Genomic DNA, 18866 nt, shown 5'->3' with positions numbered 1-18866 from the left:
TCCATCCACTTGCCGATAGACATTTGGGTCACAAATAGTTTGGGGCCATTATAAATAAAGCTGCCATACAGGATTGGTAGATTTTCTCCTGGCTTATGGTTTCAGTTGCTTTACAGCATCTATTAAAGAGCAAAATTTTTTAGTTTTCATGAAATCAGATTTATCAGTTTGTGCTTTAAGATGGTTATGGTGTTGGCATTGCATCTAAGCCATCTTTCCCTGTTTCAGGGTCACAAAAGTTTTCTCCTCTTTTTCCATAAAATTTATAATTTCAGATTTAAAATTTTAGATGTTTATGTCTATGATCCATTTTGAAATAATTTTTGTGTATGGGTGAAGTATGGATTGAAGTTTTAAGTTCTTGCATACAGATATCTAACTGTTCCAGCACCATTTGCTAAACAGATCGTTCTCTGTCCCCTCTCCACTGAATTTCTTTGTAGTTTGGTTGAAAATTGGTTGACCATATATGGGTGTCTATCTACAGACTTTCTTTTCTGTTTCATGTCTTGTTTGTCTTATACCAGTGTCTCCACTGATTGGATTATTGTAGATTTATAGTAAGTTCAGATATCAGATAGTGTTAATCATCCAGCTATGTTCTTTTTTTTTTTTTTTTTCAAAATTGTTTGGACCATTCTAAATTCTTTAGTTTTGGAATCAGCTCATCATTTTCTGCCCCCAAAAGCCAGCTGAGATTTTTATTGGAATACATTAAATATTTAGAGCAATTTGAGAAGCTATGAAAAAATTCCCAGTGGTTATAAGTCTTAAGGATAGATTAGGGAGAATAGTGTGTCAGTCAATGCCGTGTGGAGAGACTGGGATGGAATTGTCACCCATGATATACTGATGGAGGAGATGGGTAACCCAGCTGTGGTAGACTGAGTTGTGGAATAAGTGACCACAGATAAACAAACATCCCCTCAGAGAAGCCCAAGAGAAATGGGTGGGTGGGTGGTTCAGGGAGCAGCTCAGGTAATGGTTTTGAGCTGAAGTCAGAGAGTACTAGGTGCATTTCTTCTGGAAAGAAGACCTGCAGTGGAGAGCTCAAGCCCAGCCCAGGCAGAGAATAGAGGAGGAAGAGCATGACCAGACAAGGTTTACACGCTCATGTCTGGTCTAGGAGAGGGCCACGGGCCTGTAAAGATTGTGATTCAGAAAACACTTAGAGAGGGGAGGCATTTGTCATAAAGCAACGAAGGTCAGCTGTACATTTGAACTAACTATTGGTCTAGAAGAGTGGCTCTCAACCAGAGGTGATACTGTCCCCTTGGGGACATGTGACAGTGTCTAGAGAGATTTTTGACTGTCGTAGTTACTGGGAGGTGGATTTCTCCTCTCATTTATGGGTATAGAGAGGACAGTGTTGTTGCTAAACATTCTGCAGTGTATGGGAAAACAGCCCCCTCAAGAAAGACTTGTCAACCCAATATGTTCCTAGAGCTAGAGGTGGGGACCACTGGTCCAGAGAGGAAGGGCCAGGAAAGAGGGTGAAGTGAGAATGGAGCGACTGATTGCTCTGATGCCTACTGTCTATATTGTCTTGAGGAGAAATACTGTCTTGTGCGGTGACCGTGCAGTTACCCTGCTTGCTCAGAAATCAGTCTCTGGAAATGTTTTTTGGGAGTGTTTTCGGAAGATGTCTGAAAGTGTTATCAAATAAGGATAGTTTAACAAAAGCATGCCTTAACTACGAGGGAAGGAATGTTGAACATTTGAGTTAATTCACTTAAGAAGAAAGTATTTGTTTAGACATGGCATTGTCCACAGATGAATTTATCAGTTGGGATATTTTTTATTGCAAGTAATAGAAGAAAACCTAACTGAAAATGGCTGAAAAAAATAAAGGAAATTTACCAGCTAATGTAACTAAAAAGTCCTGGCTTCCGGCAAGGGTTAACCAAGAGTTTCAGTGTTGCCCCAGGGACCCAGTTTCTCCTTCATCCCAGGGCATGCTTCCTTCCTAGCTCATAGATGACTGCCAACAGTTTTCACAGTTTGTTTTTTCTTATCTGTCCTCACCGGGAATGGATTTTTCTTCTCCTGCCATTATGGGTTTCTCTTTGACTGGGCCATCTTAAATTATGTATCCATCCTTGAATATGACAATATTTATAGCATTACCCTCATTAGCTTAGACTGTTCGGTATGGTAACCACTGGCCACATGTGGCTGTTGAGCTCTTGAAATGTAACTAGTCCAAATTGAGATGGGAAAAAAATGTGAAATATTTAATAATTTGTGTACTAATTGCATGGTGAAATGGTAATATTTTGGGGTATATTTGGTTAGAACACAAAACCATTATTAAAATTGCTTTCATTTGTTTCTTTTAAATTTGTTTTTAATGTGACTACTAGAAAAGTTAAAATTGTATTAGTGGCTCCAAATTGTATTTTTGGTGGGCTAAACTGGCTAAGACTACTCAGGAGTCCCTTCAAATAGAGTGGAGTCAACTCCATCCAAATCACATGGCTGATACCCTTATGGGAGACAGACGGAGTGGATATTGGGCAAGCAATCAGAAATGAACACTGCAGTGACCGGCACAAGCAGAGAAGGGAATATTTGTTGAATTGCTGCTATTTTACTGCAGGTGAATGTCTGGAAATACTTCTGCTCTACTACCACTAAAAAGTTAATATTTTTTTCTTTAATATATTTTTGAAAGTTCTAGAGCAAACATATGGCTCATAGTAACTAGTGAAACAGCACAGATGCACTAGGAGGAAGGAAATAATCCCCATTCCGCTCAGTCCTTGTCTCCAGTCCTAACCCTGGGCGGCCCTTGTTGGTCTGGTGTGTGTCCTTCCATATGTGGGAGTGCCGCATGCTCGTCGTTGTGTTGTGTCTGCTGCTACTGTCATAATGGAATTACAGCTTTTCACTTGCTTCTCTCACCTTAGCAAGTCACACTCTACAGCTTTATCCCATTCTTTTGAATGATACATAATATTCTATCTTATGGATATTCCAACATTTCATTTAACCATTTCCTCACGAATGGACATTAGTGTTATTTCCACTCTCCCCTCTTCCTGTGCCCCACAACAAACAATGCTGCAATAAATATCACTGTGCCTGTGTCCTTACGTACTGGTCCTTTTTTTTTTTCCCTATAGGATAGATTCCCAGAAGTGGAATTGCTTGGTCAAACGGTATGTGTATTTTTAATTTTAATAGATATTTCTCGATTCTTTCCCCAAAGAAATAGCAAATCACATTTGCACATAAGAATGCCCATTTTCTACATTTTCCCAGCTTTGGAAGCCACTGTTTCTTTTCATTCTTACCAGTCAAACCTCTGAGCATTGATTTACGTTTCTTCACTGCCTGTCAGTGATGCAGAATATATTTTCATATGTTTATTATCCATTTGAATTTCTCTTTTCTTCATTTCCTATTCATTTCCACTACCCATTTTTCTAGTGTGTTTCTGTCACAATTTCTGGAAGCTATGTATTGTTTTAGAAATGGTAATCCAGTGTTATACCCATGTTATATATGTGCAAATATAACTTTATGATTCTTGTCTAAATGGATGAGGTCTTTTACTAAAAGAAAATTCTTAGTTATTATTTAATCCAACAATCTATCTTTTTCTCTATTGCTTCTGAGTTATCTGTTTTACTCAGGGTGGCATTGTCCATCCCATGGTCAAACAAATAGTCTTTTAAATATTCTTCCCTATTTTTAAAAACATTCAAGTCTTACTCCAGTTTTATGTTTTGTACATGATATGAAGTAGGATGCTATCTATCTTTTTTCTCCCCAATGTAGTTAATATAAGAAACCTTATTTTCCATGGGATGGAAATGTTACCCTTGTCGTATATTAACGATGCCATGTCCCCCCGTGTCAGTCTCTGGCCTCTTCATCCTGACCCCTGTCTGTCTCTGCGCCAGCATCATTTTCCTTTGAATACAGTGGCTTTTCTAGTGAGTTGTGATGTCTGGTAAGTTCTTCCTCACTGGTCTGTTTTCATACTTTTTATGGTTGTTTTTAGCCATTTATTTTTTGTTTCATGTTGATCTAGCTATATTACATTTTAAAACTTAAAGGTGGGGAATTTTATATTTAAAACATTTAAGATAAATTTTCCACCTTTAAGTTTTAAAATTTAATATAATAATATATGATAAATAAAACTGCAAAATGACTTTGCAGTTTGGGAATCTCTTTACTTGATGTTACTGATTGGAAAATAGTTACTGATAACTTAAAGGATTTTCTGTGAATTTTATTTCTTTAAGTGTGACTTTGTTCCTGTGATAATTGTACAATTATCCTAAGATGCAAAAATGGGGATGCAGGCATGATATATTTTAACCAGTCTAAAAATTAGATTATAATAAAGCTAAAGTGACCTTATAAATAATTTGTATTTCTATTTATATAACGAACTAGAAGTTATATCCATACATGGACTGGTTGAGGGGTGTGTAAATATGATAATATGACAAAGACCTGTAGCTGAAGTTTATGATAAACTATGGGTTTTCAATCTTTTTGCTTTGGATTTTTCTAAAATTTAAACAATGTTGACTTAAGTTATCACGTTTGAAGTTTGAGGTAAAGTTGTTTTTAATATTTTATGTTTTTGATAATTTTACATTAAGTTTTTACTAATGTGATATTAATTTTGTCCACTGAAATTCTTGATAGTTTTTTGGAAACTTTAGTTATAGTATTAAGGTAATAAATACTTCTGCATTTCTCTGAAAGCATCTGAAATTCTAAAGCTGCCTGTGATTTAAAATAATGGTTACATTTTCTTACAAATTGAACACATATGCAGATACACATGAGATCTGTATTTTGCTTATGAAAGTGAAGACAGGTCCTCATGTTGGTCCCTGCCCATTTTCACTTGGTTAATTAGGGAAAAACCATTAGTTTCTTCTATAGCCAAAAAAGGAAATGGTAAAGTAACACAGTGTGATTATTATTGAGTGATATAAATACTTGACAAATTATAATTGTGTTTTTAAAAATGATATTTTTAGTACTTTCACTGAAAACATAATTCAAATAAATAGATAGGTATGGCAATTTTTTACATGTGTATAAATATTAAAGATGATAATTTAGAGAAGGAAACTAATTTAAATTGTTTACATGAAAACCAAAAAAGGACTTAGTAAAGTTAAGAGTTCACTTTGAACTTTCTAAATGAATTTATAATTTTATTAGGTCAAAATCAAATATAATTTTCCTGCTCTGTTCTAAATTAGGTAATTAGTAATCACTGCCTGGCTTCCACCCACTACTTACATGAAATCAGCTAGTAGGCACCCCATGGACCCCAGTTTTATCACTAAAACTACTTTCCACTATTCCAAGACTCTGAAACATATCTGGATGCTACAGTTGGGATAAGGGAACACTTTGTTGGTTTCAGAACAGTTTTGTGTTTTTTTTTTTTAACCAAAGAGCAGGAATGCTTTCAGTAGTGTGTGGAGCTATAAAGAGATTAACCCAACTGAAGTAACTTCTGCTGGCCAACAGTGGAAATTTAGGTGACAGAGCAAATGGTAATTATAAGCCACTGAACAAGCTGAGCCTACCGAGAGCCAAGAGCAGTCCTGTTTATCAAAGGTTGACAGATGATATAAACTGTTCTGTATTAAAGGCATATCACATTCCTCATATTTCCTAATAAGCTGTATTTTAACCAGCTCAAATTGTGTTTCCTGCATGTTTTTTTGTTGTTGTTGTTTAATTGCTAAGTCATGTCTGACTGTCTGTGACCCCATGGACTGCAGCAAGCCACACTGTCTCCCAGAGTTTGCTCAGACTCATTGAGTCAGTGATGCCATTCAACTATCTTATCCTCTGTCATCCCTTTCTCCACCTGCCTTCAATCTTTCGCAGCATCAGGATCTTTTCCAATGAGTCAGTTCTTCACATCAGGTGTCCAGTCCTTCACACCATTCCTTCCAATGAATATTCAGGGTTGATTTCCTTTAGGATTGAATGTTTTGATCTCCTTTCCATCCAAGGGACTCTCAAGAGTCTTCTCCAGCACCATGATTTAAAAGCATCAATTCTTCAGTGCTCAGCCTTCTTTACTACCTGCAATGCAGGAGACCCTGGTTCAATTCCTGTGTCGGGAAGATCTGCTGGAGAAGGGATAGGCTACCCACTCCAATATTCTTGGGCTTCCCTTGTGGCTCAGCTGGTAAAGAATCAGCCTGCAATGGAGGAGACCTGGGTTCAATCCCTGGGTTAGGAAGACCACCTGGAGAAGGGAAAGGCTACCCACTCCAATATTCTGGCCTAGTCACAAAGAGTCGAACAGGACTGAGCGACTTTCCCTTTCACTTTTAGCCTTCTTTATAGCACTTAAGTTTTAATCATCATCAAAACAGATAAAGATGATAACCATAAATATAAAAAGATATTTGTGTTATCAAATATAATATCACTTTTATGTGGAATCTAAATAATAATACTAATGAGCTTATTTAAAAAGCAGAAATAGACTCACAGACATAGAAAACAAAATTATGATTACCAAAGGAGAAAAGGAGAGGGATAAAATAGGACTATGAGATTAACAGATATACACTACAATATATAAATTAACAAAGATTTACTGCATAGCACAGGGAACTATATTTGATATCTTATAGTAACTTATAATGGAAAAGAATCTGAAAAAGAATTTACATATATATAATATATATACACATATATGTGTGATACTGAATCACTGTACTGTACACCTGAAACTAACACAGTATCATAAATAAACTTTACTTCAGGGGAGGGACCTGGGTCACCCCACCTTGAGCAGTCCTGGCGTCCTCATCCTCTGCCACTGTCCAGTTATCTTTGACTGCCACATATGGATTCCCACAAATCTCCAAAGGAAACGGTCCTCATTATGGGAGGAGCCTTGGCTGTGCTCTGGACCAGAAGGGCGTCCTTGTGATTCTATTCTGTTTGACATCAGCCACCCTGCTCAGACCATTCCAGAAGGCATCCGGTTTATACCAGGAGACATCCGCTGTCTCTCTGATGTAGAGAACAACTTTCAGGGCGTCAATGTGGCTTGTGTGTTCCATAATATGTCTTACAAGTTAACAGTCCAGCAATGACATGGTGTGTTCATCCAGGAAGGTGACTGCAAGACCAGAGATCAAGCCTTGAGCCTTTGGAGTGGCTCTGACTGATCAAGCACTGACTCCAGGACCCTAGACTACCAGAGAACTAAACCTAGGGAGCATCAAATAGTGAGAACTCACACAAAGGAAACAACTCGAATACAAGACCTGGCATCACCCAACCACCAGTAGCACCCTGTGCAGGACGCCTCATCTAAACAACAAACAAAACAAAAATACAAATTCAATCATCATCAGACAGGATTACCACCTCACTCAGCCTTGCCCATCAGAGGAAAAGCAAACAAACATACAAAAACTCAGCACAAATCGCACCCTACATGAAGCTTACACAAACCACTGGACCAACCTTATGAGGGCAGAAACCAAAAGGAAGAGAGAATTCAACTTTGAAGCCTGGGAAAAGGAGACCTCAAACACAATAAGTTAATGACATAATGAAAAGGCAGGGAAATACTACACAAATGAAGGAAAGAACTAGAAACACAGAAGTCCAAATAAATGAAGAGGAAGTAGGCAAACTACCTGAAAAAGAATTCAGAATAATGATAGTAAAGATGATCAAAAACTCTGAAAACAAAATGGAGAAAATGCAAGAATCAATTAACAAAGACCTAGAAGAATTAATGAATAAACATACTGAGACAAACAACACAATTATTGAAATTAAAAATACTCTAGAAGGAATAAATAGCAGCATATCTGAAGCAGAAGAAAAAATCAGTAAGCTGGAAGGTAAAATGGTGGAAACAACTTCTGAAGAGCAGAATAAAGTAAAAAGAATGAAAAGAACTGAGGATAGTCTCAGAGACCTCTGGGACAATATCAAATGTACCAACATTCGAATTATAGGGGTCCCAGAAGAAGAGAAAAAGAAAAAGTATGAGAAAATTGTTGAAGAGATTATAGTTGAAAATCTCCCCGACATGGAAAAGGAAATAGTCAAACAAGTCCAAGAGGCACAAACAGTCCCATACAGGATAAACCCAAGGAGAAACACGCCAAGGCACATACTAATCAAACTAACAAAGACTAAGCACAAAGAAAGAATATTAAAAGCAGCAAGGGAGAAGCAACAAGTAACATACAGGGCAAACCCCATGTGCTTAACAGCTGATCTTTCAGCAGAAACTCTGCAGGCCAGAAGAGAATAGCAGGATATATTTAAAGTACTGAAAGGGAAAATTCTACAACCAAGATTACTGTACTTGGCAAGGATCTCATTCAAAATTGATGGAGAAATAAAAAGCTTGTCAGAAAAGCTAAAGTTAAGAGAATTCAGTACTACCAAACCAGCTTTACAACAAATGCTAAAGGAACTTATATGGTCAAGAAATATAAGAGAACAGAAAAGATCTACAAAATCAACCCCAAACAATTAAGAAAATGGCAATAGGAACATATATATCGATAATTACTTTAAATGTAAATGGATTAAATGTTCCAACCAAAAGACACAAACTGGCTGAATGGATACCAAAACAAGAGCCATATATATATACTGTCTAAAAGAAACCCACTTCAGACCTAGAGACATATAATAGACTGAAACTGAGAGGATGGAAAAATATATTCCATGCAGATGGGAAGCAAAAGGAAGCTGGAGTAGCAATCCTCATATTAGACAAAATAGACCTTAAAATAAAGACTATTACAAGAGATAAGGAAGGACACTACATAATGATCAAGGGACCAATCCAAGAGGAAGACATAACAATTGTAAATATCTATGCACCCAACATTGGAGCACCTCAATACATAAAACAAACACTAACAGACATAAAAGGAGAAGTTGACAGTAACAAATAATAGTAGAAGACTTTAACACCCAACTCACACCAATGAACAGATCATCAAAACAGAAAATTAATAAGGAAACACAAGTCTTAAATGATACATTAGATGAAATGGATCTCATTGATATCTTCAGTACATTCCATCCAAATGCAGAAGAATACACCTTCTCAAGTACACATGGAACATTCTCCAGGATAGACCACATCTTGGATCACAAATCAAACCTCAGAAAATTTAAGAAAAGTGAAATCATATCAAGGATCTTCTCTGACCACAAGGCTATAAGACTAGGTATCAGTTACAAGAAAAAAACCTGTAAGAAACACAAGCACAAAAACATGGAGATTAAACAACAGGTTACTAAGTAAACAACAGGTTACTGAAGAAGTAAAAAAAATTTCTAAAAATAAATGACAATGCAAACACGACAACTCAAAACCTATGGAATACAAAAAGCAGTTCTAAGAGGGAAGTTTATAGCAAAACAATCCTACCTCAAGAAACAAGAAAAACATTGAATAGACAACCTAACTTTACACCTAAAACAAATGGAAAAAGAACAACAACAACAATAAAAAAACCCCAAAATGTGTAGAAGGAAACAAATCATAAAGATCCAAGCAGAAATAAATAAAAAATAAATGAAAGAAACGATAGTAAAGATTAATAAAAAAAAAAAAAAAGGCTGGTTCTTTGAGAAGATAAACAAAACTGATAAATAAACTATACTTCAAGTTTTTAGAAAAGAATAAATTTTAAATATAATTATGCATGTGTGTAAATTCTTTATTGTTAATTATAAACTTATTTTTAAGTGTATGTAGACTATCACAGGATCTTAAAATCACAGTACATAAGCAATGAATAAGCATATCATAAGATTAACAATAAAGGAATGTTTCTTTTATAATATACCAAGTATTTAAGACTTTAATTTGCTCCAGGGCTACCTAAGCTTAGACTCTGAAAGACAGAATTCTTAAATTAGGATGGAGAACCTATCTTTCTTTGTAGAACCAATATACATAATCATTTGTGACTAGGTGTTGGAATGGCTATAGTAGAGTCCATGGGCAAGAAACAGAGTTGTTTGTGTTTGAAGCTAGGAGAACTCTAGCTGCTGCAAGTGCACCATCATAGCCCCCCCAAAAACCCTCAAAACAATGATTTAGAGGATGTGAAGTGATAGACTAGAAAGATATAAGCACTAGAGTAATTAAATAGTGCTCACAGAACCTAAAGAGTAAGGAAAGAAATGCGCCCTAAACTGCAACCTTGGGTACAAATAGTCACATATATTGATTTAAATTAGCTAATTCAGGTTATATTCAGTGTCTCTGCCTTACATGAAGATACAAAGCAGGTGATATTACAGTGTTGACCAAAAAACAATGATGTACCTCCGAAAATAATTCAGGTATTATGTTCAAAGCAATGGTCCTTAGGGCCAGAACCCTCCTTAATTCGTAGGTGTTCTTAATCTAGATCAAACTGAAGTAAAAACAACAACAACTTATGTGGCATTGTACTTTTAAAAGATGAAAAAAATCTTACAACTTACAACTAAAAATTAAAACTGAAACAAGGTAAATATTTTGCTCACATTAGTTATCAATTTAAGACTTGTAAGGGTTGCCTACAAATGATCACAAATGATCACAGTAAATTAGAGCAGTAACACTGTTCTAATTCAATACTATTCTCTTGTTCTTGTTTAAATTACCTTCATTAAATACTACCTTCATGTGTTTGGTACTGTCTTCAGTTAGGTTCAGTCACTCAGTCATGTCTGACTCTTTGAGACTCCATGCACTTGAGCAGCCCAGGCTTCCCTGTCCATCACCAACTCTCGGAGCCTACTCAAACTCATGTCCATTGCGTCAGTGATGCTATCCAACCATCTCATCCTTTGACGTCCCCTTTTCCTCCTGCCTTCAATCTTTCCCAGCGTTAGGGTCTTTTCCAATGAGTCGGTTCTTTGCATCAGGTGGCCAAAGTATTGGAATTTCAGCTTCAGCAATCAGTCCTTCCAATGAATATTCAGGACTGATTTCCTTTAGGATTGACAGGTTGGATCTCCTTGTAGTCCAAGGGACTTTCAAGAGTCTTCTCCAACACCACAGTTTAAAAGCATCAATTCTTCAGCACTCAGCTTTCTTTATAGTCCAACTCTCACATCCATACATGACTACTGGAAAAACCATAGCTTTGACTAGACAGACCTTTTTTGGCAAAGTGATGTCTGCTTTTTAATATGCTGTTTGTGTTGGTCATAGCTTTTCTTCCAAGGAACAAGTGTCTTTTAATTTCATGGCTGCAGTCACCATCTGCAGTGATTCTGGAGCCCCAAAAAATAAAGTCTGGAAAAAAAAAAAAAGTCTGTCACTGTTTCCATTGTTTCCCCATTTATTTGCCATGAAGGGGCAATGCCATGATCTTAGTTTTCTGAATGTTGAGTTTTAAGCCAACTTTTTCCACTCTCCTCTTTCACTTTCTTCAAGAGGCTCTTTAGTTCTTCTCCACTTTCTGCCAGAATGGTGGTGTCATCTGCATATCTGAGGTTATTGATATTTCTCCTGGAAATCTTGATTCCAGCTTGTGCTTCATCCAGCCCGGTATTTCACATGATGTACTCTGCATATAAGTTAAATAAGCAGGGTGACAATAAACAGCCTTGACGTACTCCTTTCCCAATTTGGAACCAGTCTGTTGTTCCATGTCCTGTTGTTGATTCTTGACCTGCATACAGATTTCTTGGGAGGCAGATCAGGTGGTCTGGTATTCCCATCTCTTGAAGAATTTTCCACAGTTTGTTGTGATCCACACAGTCAAAGGCTTTGGCATAGTCAATAAAGTAGATGTTTTTCTGAAATTCTCTTGCTTTTCAATGATCCAACGGATGTTGGCAATCTGATTTCTGGTCCTCTGCCTTTTCTAAAACCATCTTGAACATCTGTACGTTCACAGTTCATGTACTGTTGAAGCCTGGCTTGGAGAATTTTGAGTATTACTTTGCTAGCATGTGAGATGAGTGCAATTGTGCAGTAGTTAGAGCATTCCCTGGCATTGCCTTTCTTTGGGATTGGAATGAAAACTGAATTTTTCCAGTCCTGTGGCCCCTGCTGAGTTTTCCAAGTTTGCTGGCATATTGAGTGCAGCACTTTCACAGCATCATCTTTCAGGATTTGAAATAGCTCAACTGGAATTCCATCACCTCCACTACCTTTGTTCATAGTGATGCTTTCTAAGGCCCACTTGACTTCACATTCCAGGATATCTGGCTCTAGGTGAGTGATCACACCATCGTGATTATCTGGGTCATGAATCTCTTTTTTGTACAGTTCTTCTGTGTATTCTTGCCACCTGTTCTTAATATCTTCTGCTTCTGTTAGGTCCATACCATTTCTGTCCTTTATCGAGCCCATCTTTGCATGAAATGTTCACTTGGTATCTCTAATTTTCTTGAAGAGATCTCTAGTCTTTTCCATTCTATTGTTTTCCTCTATTTCTTTGCATTGATCAATGAAGAAGGGTTTCTTTTCTCTCCTTGCTATTCTTTGGAACTCTTCATTCAAATGGGTACATCTTTCCTTTTCTCCTTTGCCTTTAGCTTCTCTTCTTTTCTCAGCTATTTGTAAGGCCTCCTTAGACAACCATTTTGCCTTTTTGCATTTCTTTTTCTTGGGGATGGTCTTGATCTCTGCCTCCTGTACAGTGTCACTAACCTCCATCCATAGTTCTTTAAGCACTCTATCAGATCTAATCCCTTGAATCTATTTGTTACTTCCACTGTATAATCATAAGGGATTTAATTTAGGTCATATCTGAATGGAGAAGACAATGACAACCCACTCCAGTACTCTTGCCTGGCAAATCCCATGGACAGAGGAGCCTGGTAGGCTGCAGTCCATGGGGTTGCTAGGAGTCGGACATGACTGAGCGACTTCACTTTCACTTTTCACTTTCCTGCATTGGAGAAGGAAATGGCAACCCACTCCAGCGTTCTTTCCTGGAGAATCCCAGGGATGGGGGAGCCTGGTGGGCTGCCATCTCTGGGGTTGCACAGAGTCAGACACAACTGAAGTGACTTAGCAGCAGTAGCAGTAGCAGCATACCTGAATGGTCTAGGTGTTTTCCCTACTTCCTTCCATTTAAGTCTGAATTTGGCAATAAGGAGTTCATGATCTGAGCCACAGTCAACTCCCGGTCATGTTTTTGCTGGCTGTATAGAGCTTCTCCATCTTTGGCTGTAAAAAATATAATCAATCTGCTTTCAGTATTGGCCATCTGGTGATGTCCATGTGTAGAGTCTTCTCGTGTTGTTGGAAGAGGGTGTTTGCTATGACCAATGTGTTCTCTTGGCAAAACTCTATTAGCCTTTGACCTTCTTCGTTTTGTACTCCAAGGCCAAATTTGCCTGTTACTCCAGATAGCTCTTGACTTCCTACTTTTGTATTCCCGTCCCCTATAATGAAGAGGACATCTCTTTTGGGCATTAGTTCTAGAAGGTCTTGTAGGTCTTCATAGAACCATTCAACTTCAGCTTCTTCAGCATTACTGGCTGGGGCATAGACTTGAATTACTGTGATATTGAATGGTTTGCCTTGGAAACGAACAGAGATCATTCTGTCGTTTTTGAGATTGCATCCAAGTACTGCATTTTGGACTCTTTTGTTGCCTATGATGGCTCCTCCATTTCTTTTCAGGGATTCTTGCCCACAGTAGTAGATATAATGGTCATCTGTCAAAAATCACCAGCTTCTCATCTTTATTTTGGCTTAATCCACTATTAGAAATGTTAAGCCTCATAGACATAGGAGAGAGTACAAAATACTGATGCAGCAGATTCCAGGCAAGGATGAGGTTTCCATATTGCTTCACATAGAGACCTGGTGACACTAGTGGTAAAGAACTCGCCTGCCTACGCAGGAGATATTAGAGATGCTGGTTCCACCCCTGGGTCGGCGAGATCCCCTGGCAGCCCACTCCAGTATTCTTGCCTAGAGAATCCCATGGACCGTCCATAGAGTCACAAAGAGTTGGTCATGACTAAAGCGACTGAGCGTGCATCAGAAGTTCAAGTGTATTATCACCAGGGAAGATAAGGTTCCTTTGGAGTGACGGTCCAACCCTGTCCCTGGGCTCCTTGCAGAAATTATGAATCAACTATAATTGTGACCTAAGCACTTGTCCTTTCTGCTGCCAGCTCTCTTGCCCATTAAGAAATGTGTTGAGACTGCTCCACTTGTTTGCATGAAGCCACTGGGTCAGTAGTCAATGATCCTTATACTGGGTGCCTTAAAGAGGAATAACCACTCTTTTGAGAAACCTATTGTGAGCCGGTCATATGAGCTTCCAGCCGCATTTAATTTCCAGGTTAGTTAATGTCAGAGGACAGCTTTTTAAAATGGTACATTAAATGTGGGGACCAGTTATTAATCCCTATACCTAAATGTCGATCTGTCAGTCTTATTGAGTTTTGTAATATCGTCTAACATTCAGATTCTGATGAATGAAAGAGCTCTTTGCAAAAAAAGAAAAAAAATACCATTGGTCCCTTCTCCTAGTATTGAATTCGTTAAAAGCCAGCTCACTGTCTCTTAGCAAGGGATAGGATTATTGAAATGTATGAATAGAAAACTTCAAAAGCGAACCTGTCAAAGCAATACAAAGTAAAAATATTTTAAATATAATTGCAGTTTTATTCAGTAGTGAGAAAAAAGAGTCAAAGCATTTCTCCTTAATGCCACACCGAGGCATGGAACATTTTGTGAGAATGAGTAAAATATTCACAGGAAGGAGGGCACCTCAGCGTTCTCCAATTTAGGACGGCTCATGACCCCCAACCTCCCGTTTATCTGACCGGATTCCCAACAGCTCTGTTGAGGCCCCTTCATTTTCATCTTCTTAGACACCCCACCATGTAGCATGAGATCACATTTGTAGGGACCCTGGGACTGAACAAACACTTTCTTTTACATGGTGCTTTCAGAAGAATCCTTTTATGTCCTAGATGGCTAGGCTCCTTGGATGTCTGAACAATGAAGAATCGGAGCAAGAAATTTCTACACCAGAACCCTGGGAGCATAACATACTTTGAAGTAAATTTCTCTGCTTTGTGGGACCATAGTAAAAAGTGGGGTTTTTCATGATCCTTACATTGATGTCTGCAAAGCCAGATGGCTTTGTAAAATGAGCCCCAAGCAGTATAACTGATTAAAAGAAATGCCATGTAGTTGAAGGCTTTCCTATCCATTATGAGCCTCGCAGATAGAATTGTTCTCTTGGGGTCCATTAATATTGGGGAATCGCACTCTCTATCTTTAGGGGTCAGCCAGTGACAACTGAGGCAGGTGTTGGCAGCAGAAGCCTCCCAAATGAAGGCTGAAAAAGTCTCTCTAGCCAGCCACCAGGAGAACTTCCTCAAAAAGAAATGAAGCTGGCCACTGATGGGAGTGGCAGATTTTATTTTCCTGGCCTCCAAAATCACTATGGATGTTGACTGCAGCCATAAAATTAAAAAACGCTTGCTTCTTGGGAAAAAAGCAATGACAAACCTAGACAGTATATTAAAAAGCAGCGACATCACTTTGCCGACAAAGGTCCATCTAATCAAAGCTGTGGCTTTCCCAGTAGTCATGTATGGATATGAGAGTTGGGCCATAAAGAAGGCTGAGTGCTGAAGAATTGATGCTTTCAAATTGCAGTGCTAGAGAAGACTCTTTAGAGTCCCTTGGACAGCAAGATAATCAAACCAGTCAATCCTAAAAGGAAATCAACCTTGAATATTCATTGGAAGGACTGATGCTGAACCTCCAATACTTTGGCCACTTGATGTAGAGAGCTTACTCATTGGAAAAGACCTTGATGCTGGGAAAGATTGAGCGTAGGAAGAGAAGGGGGCAAAAGAGGATGAGATAGTCAGATGGCATCACTGACTCAATGAACATGAATTTTAGCATACTCTGGGAGATACTGAAGGACAGGGAAGCCTGGCATGCTGAAGTCCATGGGGTTGCAGAGTCAAACACGACTGAGTGAACAACACCAACTGAGGGGAATAAGTGCTTTGAGGGTTGTAGGTACTTCCTGAAGTTGTGACTCACGTATTTCAAGTTATCCTCTCATTCTTGGCTTTTTTTGGTTGTGGTCCTACGTCTGCATCCTCCTGAGCACCTCAAAGCTTCCAACGCCTTGCACCTAGGGGTGACCCTCACTCGTTCATCTTCTCTGTAGAGTGTAAATGACTCTTTTGAGGACACTCAAGCTCTTGCTTTTGTTGTTGCCCGTATAGAAATCATTCAGCCCGTGTTTGTAACCCAGAGCACTGACTTTAATGTAAGAACACAATCATATATTTCAAGTTGTTTAGGGCGGGGGTGGGAAAGGAAGGGGTGCTGATGAAACTTGGCCTTCAGGTAGAGGAATTCATAGATGTAATAAATTGTCCTCTGGCTCTATAACCTACTATTTGATTATTGGGAAATGGTGTTTGTGGCAGAGGAAGGAAAAGCTCATCTGAAGACAAGCTTTAAAACCCTGTTGTAAAAGAGGTAGCTGGTCCTGGGTTTAGTTCTGTTCCTGTCATCAGGAAATATTTCAGTCCTGTAGTGTTATTGGAGAAGGTGATGGCACCTCACTCCAGTACTCTTACCTGGAAAATCCCATGGATGGAGGAGCCTGGTGGGCTGCAGTCCATGGGGTCGCTAAGAGTCGGACATGACTGAGTGACTTCCCTTTCACTTTTCACTTTCATGCATTGGAGAAGGAAATGGCAACCCACTCCGGTGTTCTTGCCTGGAGAATCCCAGGGACGGGGGAGCCTGGTGAGCTGCCGTCTATGGGGTCGCACAGAGTCAGACATGACTGAAGCGACTTAGCAGCAGCAGCAGTGTTAGTCATAGGCAGTGTTTGAAAACCAAACCACCTCATTCTTCCTTTTCTCCCCGTGGCCGTGTCCTCTTATTGCCTCATCAGATGTAGTGCTGACTTGCTCACAGAGTAGCAGCAGTGGAGAACCAGGGACATGTGTCCCATTGAAATAGCTCACTTCCAAAAAGTTTGTACTTTCTGTCTCTCTGAATTTATAAGAATCCTTTCAAAGAAGAAAATAATTCAATCCTAGAGGCATTTCCAAAACTAATTATTAGAGAATGAACTGATATGTGGTCTCTTATTGTAGTCTATTTTTTTAGTAATACTGTAGAATTTATAGCATCTTAGTAGGTTAGGGCTAATTGGTCTTTGTAGAAAATAATCACTTAAACAATACTTTTATCAGTCACACAGGGGGTCATTATAGAACTAGGAAGCAGGAAAAATGCATTCAAAATTTCCCTATATCTGACTACTTGAAGAAAAGATAGTTTAAAAAGCAGAGCATTTACTTTTTACTTATGTCTATCGATGCATTAGATAATTTCTCCTTTGGTTATTTTTGGTGTTGTAGTCATATAGCTTTTAAGAAATGGGGTAGCATTTTATTTTGCTGTGAAAATTCTTAGATCATAAAGCACTGATCATTTTTCACAATTACTTCCATTGTAGAGAAGTGGAGAAGTATAAAGAAATGTTTTCATCCATAATCCCGCCTTGTAGAGACAGTCCCCACTAGCATTTAGTGCATTACTTTTCAGGTTTTCTTCTGAATCCTCGTTCTTTGATGCTTATCGATTCTTGGAGTCCATTTTCTTTCCAGCTGGGAAGTGCTTTCTGAAGCCCACCAGTCAGGTATGAGCTGAGTGACCCACTTGCGCACAGAATTTGCTGTGTCTTCCAACAGAAACAACCAGGAGAGCAGGGTTCTGGGCTGTTTCTAATGGTCACGTATCACGTTTAGGTTCCTGACCCATTTCCTTCCTTTCAGTAACTCATTTTATAAAGTTCCAAATGATAACTTTTTTTTTCTACAGCTGTTGGCAATATTTGTTTAGGTTCAGAAAAGCTGTTATTTTTTATGTGTGGGAAATCACTCTGAACAACACATTTTAATAGGTTCCACTGGTCAGCAGAGAGATGCTATATTCATTTAGGGAATAGAACAGATTTTCCTTTGTTTGGCTTTAACACTTGGGGCTTTGTAAGATTTCCCCAGAAGCCAGCTCTGCGGCCATTCTTAGCCAAGTTGTGATTTGCAGAGTGATTTATCCATCAGGGAGGGTTTCCCAGAGTTCCTCAGGGTGTGTCATCAGTGCAACTGCACTTGCTGGAGCAGGGCTTCCCCAGAGCCAGGGACTTTCGTTCCCTGCGGTGTCCCCTACGTCCAGAATCATATACCAGCTGTTTTATAATTATGGTCTAATTAAAATCATGGTGTTTTAAAATTATGGTGTTTAAAAATCATTTATCTCCCTGTTTTTTTTTTTTATTTATTTTTTAATTGAAGGGTAATTGCTTTACAGAATTTTGTTGGTTTCTGTCAAACATCAACATGAATCAGCCATAGGTATACATATGTCCTCTCCTGGACTAACCCATTAGTTAAGTTGACTGAGCGGTTATTGTATTCCTCCGTTAAGTTTTTCCAACTTCCAATAAGAATATCCTGTGCTTCAAATATGAATGTAGATGTTGGGCCCTCCCCTTGATGTATTTGAGTCTAGTGCAATTTTATCTTGTTTGCGTTTACATCTTTTATGAAAACAGGCAACAGTGATGGATTCATTACTGATTAATGTTTTTATGTTTTTCCAGTCCTCTGTATAAAGAAGTGTAATTTAAATTTAACCTTATCCTAAATTCTAATTTATTTGTTTTGGTTTATTGTCAAAGAATTTTAAGCATAGGTGATGGAGGCTTTCATTTACCAATAGGCATTGAGGAGTGCCAGACATAGATAACTATTCAAAGCATATTTCCTCTTGGTCTGGCTTGAATTTCCTATATCACAGTTTCATGAAGGGGAGGGAGCAGGTAATGCAGTACATGAAATGAGTA

The 18866-nt window shown here is 38.4% G+C and overlaps 1 protein-coding gene across 7 annotated transcripts in view; it reads left to right on the top strand.

Moving 5' to 3' along the window:
* Window positions 1-18866, top strand: part of MAST4 (microtubule associated serine/threonine kinase family member 4) — a 619741-nt gene that overhangs the window by 331273 nt on the left and 269602 nt on the right. For 5 of the 7 annotated variants that reach the window (XM_027519962.1, XM_027519964.1, XM_027519960.1 and 2 more), the window contains one exon: window positions 3126-3161. The exons of the other annotated variants lie outside the window; for them this stretch is intronic. In XM_027519962.1, the coding sequence (XP_027375763.1) occupies window positions 3126-3161 (36 nt within the window). The remainder of the gene's footprint in view (window positions 1-3125; window positions 3162-18866) is intronic. 7 annotated transcript variants of the gene reach the window in all.

This window comes from Bos indicus x Bos taurus, chromosome 20 (assembly GCF_003369695.1).
Source record: "Bos indicus x Bos taurus breed Angus x Brahman F1 hybrid chromosome 20, Bos_hybrid_MaternalHap_v2.0, whole genome shotgun sequence".
Taxonomy (NCBI): domain Eukaryota; kingdom Metazoa; phylum Chordata; class Mammalia; order Artiodactyla; family Bovidae; genus Bos; species Bos indicus x Bos taurus.
This window is presented reverse-complemented; position numbering and strand designations above follow the sequence as displayed.